Source organism: Phyllostomus discolor, chromosome 14 (genome assembly GCF_004126475.2).
Source record: "Phyllostomus discolor isolate MPI-MPIP mPhyDis1 chromosome 14, mPhyDis1.pri.v3, whole genome shotgun sequence".
Lineage (NCBI taxonomy): Eukaryota > Metazoa > Chordata > Mammalia > Chiroptera > Phyllostomidae > Phyllostomus > Phyllostomus discolor.
In genome coordinates, this window is record NC_040916.2 from 41,021,190 (window position 1) to 41,031,109 (window position 9,920).

A 9,920-nucleotide genomic window follows, 5' to 3' on the forward strand; every position below is an offset into this window, starting at 1 on the left:
CCAAGTGCATGTAGCCAGTACTGGCACACCGGTCACACTCAGGGGGAGTCTCGAACTCTCCAACACGGCAAATGACCCTCAGGCCCTGTCCCTGTGCTGGAAGCAAACAAAGGCCCAGGTGCCTGAGCTGTCAGAGTGTCGCTTGGCGTCCAGAAGCGGGCGCCTTAAGAGATTTCAAAAACACCCAACAATGACACCACCTCCCCTAACTGCTGAGATACGGGGCTAAGGTACCTACAAGGTCAGCTCGTGTGCCCCTGGGTCATCAGCAACCCAGGGCACCAGACTGATGGCTTCAAAGCTGGATTATCCAAGTGCAAGTGGTCATACTGGTGGTTACACAGGAAAAACAGATTGATAGATACTATTTAACAAATGCTGTCTGTCTGGGAGACAGAAGATGCAAATGTACGGGGCTCCAGCGAGAAGGGGGGCCCAGTGCCCTGCCGAGGATCCAGACAGTGTTCTCAGAGTCACCACCACAGCGGAGGAGCTGACTGCACTCCTGGGTCCGGAAAGTGGGCGTCACATTCAAGCACAGAATTAAATACATGAAAGTAACACCGATACAAGGGGAGCCCGACCACCCTCCACTCCGTCCAAGCCTCAGAATGGGGAAAACAGCACACAACCGGTATCAGGTTTCTGTCCTCGTCTTCATGAAGGGGAGGCCGAGGGACCTGCGAGGGCAGGGGAGGAGAGCGCCACTGGGAGAAGGGAGGACAATTTCTCTGAGTTCAGAGTTTTGTTACAATGTCTTTGCCCAGGTGATGTTCTGATGGACACATAAAAGCTCATCCTCTGATACAAGAACAGGTCCTGGTCCCTTCACTCTCACCCTGGGCCTGCCACCTCCAGGAAGGCCTCCTGCCTTCCCTGGCCACTCCTCCCAATGCTCCCCCAGGATGCCCACTTAGAGCTCTCTGGTACCTGGCATCTGTCTGTGTCTGCCCCCCACACCTGGACCTCACACCACACAACTCCCCCAGTTCGTGCTGTGCAACCCCTCCAGGGCCCTGGCCCGCGGAGCCTGGGCTCCTCCAGGCTTCAGCCCAGGGTGTCTGCCAGCCCACAGTTCTGCCAGGACCTCACTCTTCCACTTCTCAGGGAATGACTAACATTCCAGCTCTCCCAGAAAGCCTTTCCAGAGCGATCGCCCAGACTGAGTCCAGCCTCAGCCCTCTCCTGGGCAGGGCACGGCCTCACCCCTCCCGCTGAGGACAAGAGCACACTTGCCTCGCCTCCTCCCGCAGAAGCCCGGCCTCGGACGGACAACACATCGATGTCTCCCTGGCCATTCGCAAGGGGACTCACCCTCTGCCTCACCTCTGGCCTTAGATTGTCATCTCCTGGAGGGCAGGCCAGTGCCGGGTCCCACCGAGCCTGGGGCACCCGGACGATGGGGAGCAGAGAGGCCGAGTGAATTTAATTAGAGGGTGAGAAGAGGGCTAGGCAGGGACTTGGTTTCACCTCTTGTCATTATGAAGCCCATTAGAAAGCTTTCTAAAGCGCACGTGACCACTCAGCAGCCCGGGCAGAGTCCGTATAATCTAATCTCTGACTCCGGGTCGCGCAGGGCTCTGAGGCGCGTCGCCCTCCCCCGCCCCTGCGAGCACACCGCGGGAGATGCAGGTGCTGGGCTGCTGGTGGCCGGGGAGGTGACTCCCAGAACAGATCCTTGCTACCACATCTCATGTGAGTTTTGCCTTTCTGAAGGGAGAGTTCAGAAATAAAAACAGAATCCCACCTCACTGAGGACTCCAGGTCAGGGAGGCCCATTGCCGTGGTTTCTGTGGAGTGCCTGCCGCCGCGGCCCACTTCAGAACAGGGTCCTGATGAGGGAGTTGGGCAACATGATTTCCTACGAATACGAGCTTGATTTTGACACAACCACTTATGTCGTTGAAAATCAGGGGGAATTCACGCACAGGTGTCCTACATTTCCTTAAAGTAAAAAACCCAGCCCTTTGTGCGGAATAGCTGTGCTCACTTCGAAATGGCAAGGAAACAGGTGTCCAGTCGTGGCGAATGAGGAACTCCCAAAGACACCCCAAAACAAAGACACCCCAAACTATGAATCAAGGAGCCGTGAGGCAGGATGCGCGAGGCCAGGCACTGTGGCAAGCCGTCCCCAGGCCTGGGCTCGGGGGGCCTAGTCTAAGCCCAAATTCCACACTCAATGCCTCCAGGCCGATTCTCCGTGCCCACACTGCCCCACGGGGACTGGTACCTAAAACCACACACAGCCATTTCTCGGGTCTCTAAAGAGTGGCTCTACCACCGTGTGACTTCTGAGTCTCCGAATGACCAGGACTCTCCTGGGAGCAGACCGCCTCCCCACCCAAACCCTGCCATTCCGAAAGCCCAGCCGAAGTCTCTGCCACAGCACCTCCCCCGGCAGCCACCACCGACACTGAACCCTGAACTGCACGGGGGTCTGTGGACAGAATTCAGGACCTGTGTGAACTTGAGCCAGGGTGGGGGGGAACACTACGTCTTCATGTCCACTGACCTCTCAGTGAATGCTCACAGCTCCTTTGATAACGACCGTAAGCAAGCGTCAAGGTCAAGTCTCCAGCACCTGTGACTGGCCACGACAGGGGACACACATTCTTCCACGTCACACCACAGCCGATGCAGACGCCCCAGAGCCATGGCCTCCCCCTTCGCTGCGTCAGAATCATGGCATTTGCTAGACCTTGTTGTTTAGTGTTACTAAATGCTATACCATAAACGTGTGTGTTAATATTTCGATGACTTATCTTTCACTGTAATTGATGTCCTTTGTTATCCTATGTATGTTTACTTACACTTTTTGAACTGTTATCCTGAGAAGCGGTCCGGAGGCCTCACCAGAGGCCCCAAGAGGATCCAGGGCACAAAAAAGGTGGAAAACCCCTGTCTGGTGAAGCAAAGGCGAGAGCACTAGAGCCAGAAAGACTTGGGTCAAACCCAGGTTCCGCCAGTTTCTAGATCTTTCCCTTTGAGTGAAACGATGTAAACTCTCGGAGCCCCGAATTTCCCCACCTCGAGGGAGGGAGGTGACAGAGAAACAACACCGACCTTGTGGAACCGCCCACTCATCTAAAACTTAGCTGCACACCTGCCTGCCGACCCTGCGGCGGGCCCACGGCCGAGTTCCGGAGCCACAGGGGTGAGCAGGACGGAGACGGTCCCTCACGGCTGTGCGCCGGGGGTCCTGCTGTCCGCAGTGTTCGGCAGTGAGTGCCCGGCACACGGCGTCCTACGGAGATGACAGTGCCACTGCCACGCCCCCCACGCTCGGGATCTACCTAGGTGTATGCCGACTTGCACTGCCTCCCCTGTGACAACTGTGGGTTCAGCTAGCTCATGTCCTTCCAGCGAGGCCTCTCAGAGCCTAGGGGCTGGGGGTCGCGCTCTCAGAGGGGCGGCCTGTTGGATGGAAGAACACTGAATTTGGAACCAACAGGTCCTTGCTTCAAAAGCCTGCTCTGCCACTCGCTAGCTCTGGGACCACACCACAGACCAGCGTACCAACATCCGTTCCCTCCTTCCTCTGCAGTCACAGAACCCCTACATTGTAGCTCGGCACACGGACACTGTGAATTACGGGTCCTATTTCCCAGCCTCCCTTACAGCCAAGCATGGTCACGTGATCATGTTCTAGCCAATGGGGATGTAAGCAGAGGTGCTATGTACAACTTCCAAGAAGTGTCCTTAAGTTAAGAGGGCCTGCCCCTCACCCACCCTTTTCCTATCACAGCCAACTTGGACATGAGATGACCTTGGGAATGGAGGCCTGCACAAGCAACAAGACAGAAAGGGCCTGGTCCCTCCCCTTGTGGAGCACCATTTCCAGCTGGTACAACAACCCACCTCGGACAAGTTCCTTAGCCTCCCTGGACCTCCACATCCCCATCTACAAAAAGGGTGCTACATCCCGAGAGTTCTTTCCAGTTCTTTCAGCAAAAGCTGTTTGTCTACCCAGCAAAGCTGTTTTGAGGACTTAATGAGACAGGGCTCGCTTCACGGTAAGGGCCAGAGTTAGGAGAGGTGTTACTACTGTTCTTCTCTTGCTGCCACGAAACGTGTCAGAAACAGACACATCTCCACTCCGCCCTGGGTGCCCAGGGTGGCTTAGCGACCCACACCGTTGGAAGGCACCCTAGCCACTCCCGTCCTCCAGACAGGAGGAGTTCCCTTCCCCGCACCCTCGTCAAAAGGCCCCCAGGAAAGGGAAGCGCACTACCTCTGGGACAACTGTTGGGACAGGGTGTTTATTCACCTGTGAGTCACTGTCCTCACCTATCCCTTCAGAAGCCTCCCCCAACGACCCTAACCCACCTCCCAAGGCTCCTCGCTCTGCCTCCTCCTCCTCCTCTCTGCCCTTGGTCACCTCAGTCCTGCATCTGGGCCCACCCACCCACCGGAACATCCAAGTTCCTTTCCATCTCTTCTGGCAGCGCCCTCTGGCCTCTCCCCTCAGACAGCCTCCCTAATGAACCGAACCGGGGAGTAGGGATCTCTTCTGAGTCCCACCCAATTGAAACAGAGGCTCCCCAACTCTCCGAGTGACGTTCTCCCCCACTGGAGAAGAACTCATGGGATGTCAGCCCCCACAGGCTCGCCTGCACTGGCGCGGCGGCGGCGGCCCCATCGCCCCCACGTTCCACTGCTCGCAGTCTCAGAGCCCTCGCTCCCCGTGGGCAGCGTCGGCATTGATCTGGGGGCATAACTCTTCATGGCGATGCAAAATCGAAGTCTGCGTCACATGTCCGAAGACCACATTCATCTTTCCTGATGGTTCCCTTCCTGTCCCTCAGACACAAATCCTAGTCTGCCTCTCCCTCATAGCTGTCATCTTCCCTTGTCACTGTCACTCACGCAGGCTGCTCCCAGGCACAGGCACAGCCACCTGTCCTTCTCTCCTCACTCCCTCTTTTCATGCTTACACACATTCCCACCAGCCCCTGCTCCCCGCCCCCCTCTCCCTCTCTCTCTCTCTCTCTCTCTCTCTCTCTCTCTCTCATCTTCTGCCCCTCCGGCCCCACCCATTCTCAGGAGTGGAACTTTGCAGTCCTCCTCCTGGTTCAACCAGGTCCAGGCTTTGGAATTGGAACAAGGGTGGCGGGGGCAGCCAGTGGCTCCCTGGTTGGGTGGGGGACCCAGAGCTGCAACAGGAAGAAACAGCGCAGTGGTCGAGAGGGCAGACATCAGTACCTGGGGAGGGAGAAAAGGAGCAACCCAACCCAGGCGCGGCGAAGGGCGGGAGCAGAAAGCACAGGCCTGAGATGTCGAAAAAGCCACAAGTGCCTGGGAGATTTACCCTGAATCCCCCTTCCCTTCACAGACGGCCACGGGGTTTTCTAACGGGAAGGGCCACTCCTGCGGGCTGGCTGCTCCTGGAACTGTCTCCTTTTGCAGAGCACTTAGCCTCATCCTACTTTAAAAAAATTTTTTTTTTTTTTACTCCAGGGGTGTGACTCACATGGGCATAAAACCTTGAGATTTTTGGCTGTTTTAAATTCACATTACACATTAATTTGCACTGCACAGCAAGAATGCTGCTGCATGATTCCAACCACACCAGACTCAAGCAGGAAATGAGACCCCACATAGGTTTCTGTCTCCCCCGAAACACCTTCTGCCCTCCGAGGTCAGCACAGCAGCAGCACGGCCCGTGCCCCCGCCGTGCGGAGGGTCACGGACGGATGAGAAAGAGGGCATTGCCCCAGTGGGGCTCAGAAAACAGGCCAAGGCTCCGAGTTCTCGTCCACAGCTCCAAACCTTCCCACTCTCACCACGTCTGCCCCGCCCCCACCGTCCCCCTTCAGGGCTGCCTGGACACTCATTTCCTCCACGGCCCCTGTTTGTACCCGAGGCCGGGAGCCAGGGGAAGACAACAGTGCCAGGTGCCAGGGCACAGCCTCCACTCCACAGAGGGGCCCAGCAGAGCGACCAGCCCGAAGGCTCACCGTTCCTGAGCAGCCAGGACGAACAAAAGGGACGAATGTCACCTTTCTTCGTGTTCCCATTGGCAGTCCCTTCCACCCTGGCCCTACCCTACCTCTCAGCCCTCAGTCCCCTGCCCCACACCCAAACCTCCCCTGAGGGCTTTTCTTGTTTGTCTTCTTGAATCCACATGAATCACTAGTTACCGATTTAAACCCAGACACTAAGTGAAGGACAAATACAGCACAACCAATAATACCAAAACGGTATTTGGGACTGGCGAACAGAGAGCTTCCTGCCCTCGGGATTCTGTCCTAGCTCACGGCAAACACAGAGACACAGACAGGCTACCCTGGCCCACTCCCGGGCAGAAGGCTGGCGCATGTTGCCGCCAGACCAAGCGCCACGGATGCTCGGGGTGGCAGGGCTGGCTCTGGGGAACTCACACGCTGGTCCCTTAACTCGGCTGCACACGGGAATTACCTAGGAGAGCTGAAAGACCAACACCTCGGTCTCACTCCCGGAGGATCTGGTTTGCCACCTGGATTTTTAAAAGCTCCCCTAGTGGTTCCAACATGCACCCAAGTTTGAGAACCGCTGACCCAGCACATTTATTACGTGTTCGGACCTTTTTCAAAGCAGCCAGGATGTTCAGAACACCTCGCAGCCTCTCACAGTCCAGGCAGCCCTTGGAGGCACCGCCCCATTTTCCTGAGATTCAGATTCAGTCATGGTGGGGCTGAGATTGGAACTCAGGTCCTCTGACTCCAGAGTCCGTCCCCTTTCTACCCACCCGCAAACTCCTGCAAGGGCGCGGGCAGTGCCTGAAAGCGACCTCCATGGCCAGCGGGTCACGCGTACTTAGACAGCTAGATTTGGAGAGGCAAAGACCACGGGCAGCAGTGATGGCCTATCCTGAACGCAGGGGACCCCGCCACACAGAGAGGGCAGGAGGTGCGCTCACAGTGAGGTCCGAGGCGATGTGGGGAGACACCCTGGCCAGGGAGCTCATCCTAGACCCAGTATGTGTCCTAAAACACCACACCTAGGTCAGAGCTCAATGGCATGGGAAGTACCTTTGAATTTGAGAATGGACAAGTGTGTTAGGCGAAAGGAGAGCTCTTCACAGGGAAGAGAATCCCAAAGGGAGGTACCAAAGGTTTGTTTCTCAGGACAGTTTCTCCCCCCAGCTCTAAGCATCCTGACCTTCTGTGGGGGCACAAACACCAGCCCTCACACACCCGCAACCAGGCAGCTGCAGTTCCTCCAGCCACTGCTCCGCCAGAGCAATGATCCGGGTTTCCACGGTGCGGGGACGTACAACAGGTGACTTCAAGCGTTTTTTCTACCCAGCCCTGACTGATGTGACTCAGTGGCTTGGGCGTCACCCCCAAGCCAAAAGATCAGCGGTTCGGTTCCCAGTCAGGGTGCATGCCTGCGTAGCAGGCCAGGCCCCCAGCTGGGGCATGTGAGAGACAACTGATCAATGCTTCTCTCACACATCGATATTTCTCTCCCCTTCTTGCCCCTCCCTTCTCGTCTCTCTAAAAAGAAATAAAATCTTCTAAAAAACACTTTTTCCATCCAAACTACTTAGGCAAGACGAAAGCAGCCCTTCAAACCTCTTTTCCAAAGACACCCACCTCCCCTCCAGAAAAAGCAGCACCGTGGTCACCAAACCAACCTTCCCCACAGAGTGGGAGTCAGGCTGCCCCCGCGGGCTGGGAGTGTATGTGGACCCTCACGGGACTGAAGCCCCTGGGTAACCTGCAAGAACCAGCCCTCAGTCCACACGCAGAGGGGGGCTCTCACCCCACTGCAAGGCTTCGGACGGACACTTTAAGGACAGCAAATGCTCCTTCTCAAAGACAACAAACGACATGCCACCATTCCTCCTGGGTCAGAAATGGGCCTCTGGGTCCTCCCTTCCAACCTGTGTCACACGCAGGCCGCCTCCGGGTGTCTCGGAAGCCGCGTGTTGACGGGAAAGAACCACAAGGAGTTACAGGAACCCACGGCAGGTTAAACTTTCCCATCGATCGCACTGATAGCAGCGCCACTTACCCAGCGCCGCCAGACAGCTCAGCAGCCGGAGAAAGCACTTCATGTCGGCAGCGGAGCAAAGACGCAACGCGGGGGCGCTTTCTCCTCTCCCAGGACTCAACCTCTCATTTCTGGCAATCCACTTGGAGCTCCGGGGCACAGTTTTGGAAACAGAACTTAACTCGGAAAATAAGACCAGGCTGCTGAGGAGGGACCCGCAGGAAGCAGTGCGGGAGGCCGGGGAGGAGGGCCGTGCTAAACTCCCCCATGCAAAGGAAGGGTCCAGAACAATCCTGCCGGCGCTCTAGGCTCCTGCCACATCGTGTGTCTCGCGGTTTCCACTGGAATTGTAGATTGCGGTGGTGGATTAATCCTCACGGAAAAGGGAAACGAGTCTGAGGAAATCCTTTCATCCACTGATTATACAGAAATGTCCTTGGCTTCCCGGTGAAGGAGTCTGCACGCTCGCTCACTCACGCGGATTCCCCAAAGGGAACCGGGCAGGTTTCGTCAAAACCTCTGACAGCCAAATCGCCGAGGCTGGCACCAACCGTGTGGGTTTCTCCATCCCGAAGTCCGTCTCCATCCATGATGGTGGGTCACGGAGCTGCCGCCTGCCCCAGACCTGGCCGGCACACACGCAGCGGAGCACCGAGCGGCTGGCGTTTCGGTGCCCCGAGGCGGTCCCACAATGCCGGCAGATTTCTAAAAGAAACACGGCAGAGATTTACCAAAGGCCGACCTCCCCGCCGCAGAGCCGAGAGGGCTGTGCCGGTGGGCACCCAGGCTCCCGCTCCCGGGCCCGGGCGTGCTGACCTTGAGCAAGTCGCCGAGGCGGCCTCCGCCTCAGTTTCCCCGCCCAGAGCAGGGCGACAGTGGGAAGCCCGATTGTTCCCGCCGTACTTTCCGCCTAACGCTTCCTCGCTCCTGGGAATTCCCTTCGCCAACCTCGGAGCCCGGCTGCGGGCAGCCCCACCCTCCGCTGGGGCCAGTCGGGAAGGGGCTGCGAGGTGCGGCCGCCACTCCCGGTTCCACCCCCAGGTCCGGCCTCCACCCCCGACGTGGGAGATAGGCGCGCTGCGTCCCAGGTGGCCCCGCTATTGTTTTACCTTCCCGGGTGTTTGTTTTTTGCTGAGTGGAAAGAAAAGGGACGGAGGGAGAAGGGAGCCGGGGCTCCGCGTACCGCTGCCGGGACGAGCTCGCTGCGCACCCAGCGGGCCAGGGGAGGGTCTCGGGCCCGACCCCACAGCGCAGCGGGCGCCGCCCCTCCCCGCGCCCTCCCAGGGCTCCGCTCCCCTCTCTGTCGCCACTCTCCGAGCCGGCGTGCTTCCCCGATCCTACCTCGCAGCAGCCCTCTTCCTCGGCGCGTTCGTCCGTCTGTCGATCGGTCGGCTGGGGAGCACGCCTCGGGGGACGCACCGCCTCCTCCCTACCGCTACGGCACCAGCCGCGCGCTCTGCCCCTCCCGAGTCCCCGCCCCCTCCAGCTCCGGCCGCTGCGCCCGGGCGGGCAGAGCGGGGCGAGAGCGGAGGCCTGGGCCAGAGGCACCGCCCCCGGGCCCGCCCCTTCCCGCAGACCCCGAGACTAGCGGCCGGGCTGTGGGCCTGGCCCGGACCAGGCTGGCGGGGGCCTGGGCGTGGGAGGGGGCACACCGGTGCCACACCTGCCGGTGGGGAGGGCCACCTGAGGACCTGGACGCATCTGGCGTGTGGGCCAGCAGCCCCCAAAGTTAACCAGGGGTTCACACGCAGCCTCTCTCGCCGCCAGCGAGATGCCCAGGCCTTTCCCAAAGCCCCACAGGACCCGGGGACCTGGAGGAGGGCGACACAGGAGCGTGTCCCCTCTCCGCGACATGAAAACAAAGCCCTCGCAGAAGGCTTGAATCTGTTCATGTGGCAGAACCCCATATTGCGTTTCACTCTGGGACCAAATTTCCTAGAAGT

At 58.5% G+C, this 9,920-nt stretch overlaps 1 protein-coding gene across 3 annotated transcripts in view; it reads right to left on the reverse strand.

Annotated features, from left to right (window-relative positions):
* IGSF3 (immunoglobulin superfamily member 3) overlaps window positions 1-9,437 on the reverse strand; it is a 94,477-nt gene extending 85,040 nt beyond the window's left edge. For all 3 annotated transcript variants that reach the window (XM_028502606.2, XM_028502605.2, XM_036015805.1), the window contains exons 1-2: window positions 9,319-9,437; window positions 7,999-8,682 (exon numbers count right to left, since the gene is read on the reverse strand). In XM_028502606.2, the coding sequence (XP_028358407.1) occupies window positions 7,999-8,041 (43 nt within the window). In that variant the 5' untranslated portion in view covers window positions 8,042-8,682; window positions 9,319-9,437. The remainder of the gene's footprint in view (window positions 1-7,998; window positions 8,683-9,318) is intronic.
* Window positions 9,438-9,920: the final 483 nt, after the last annotated feature.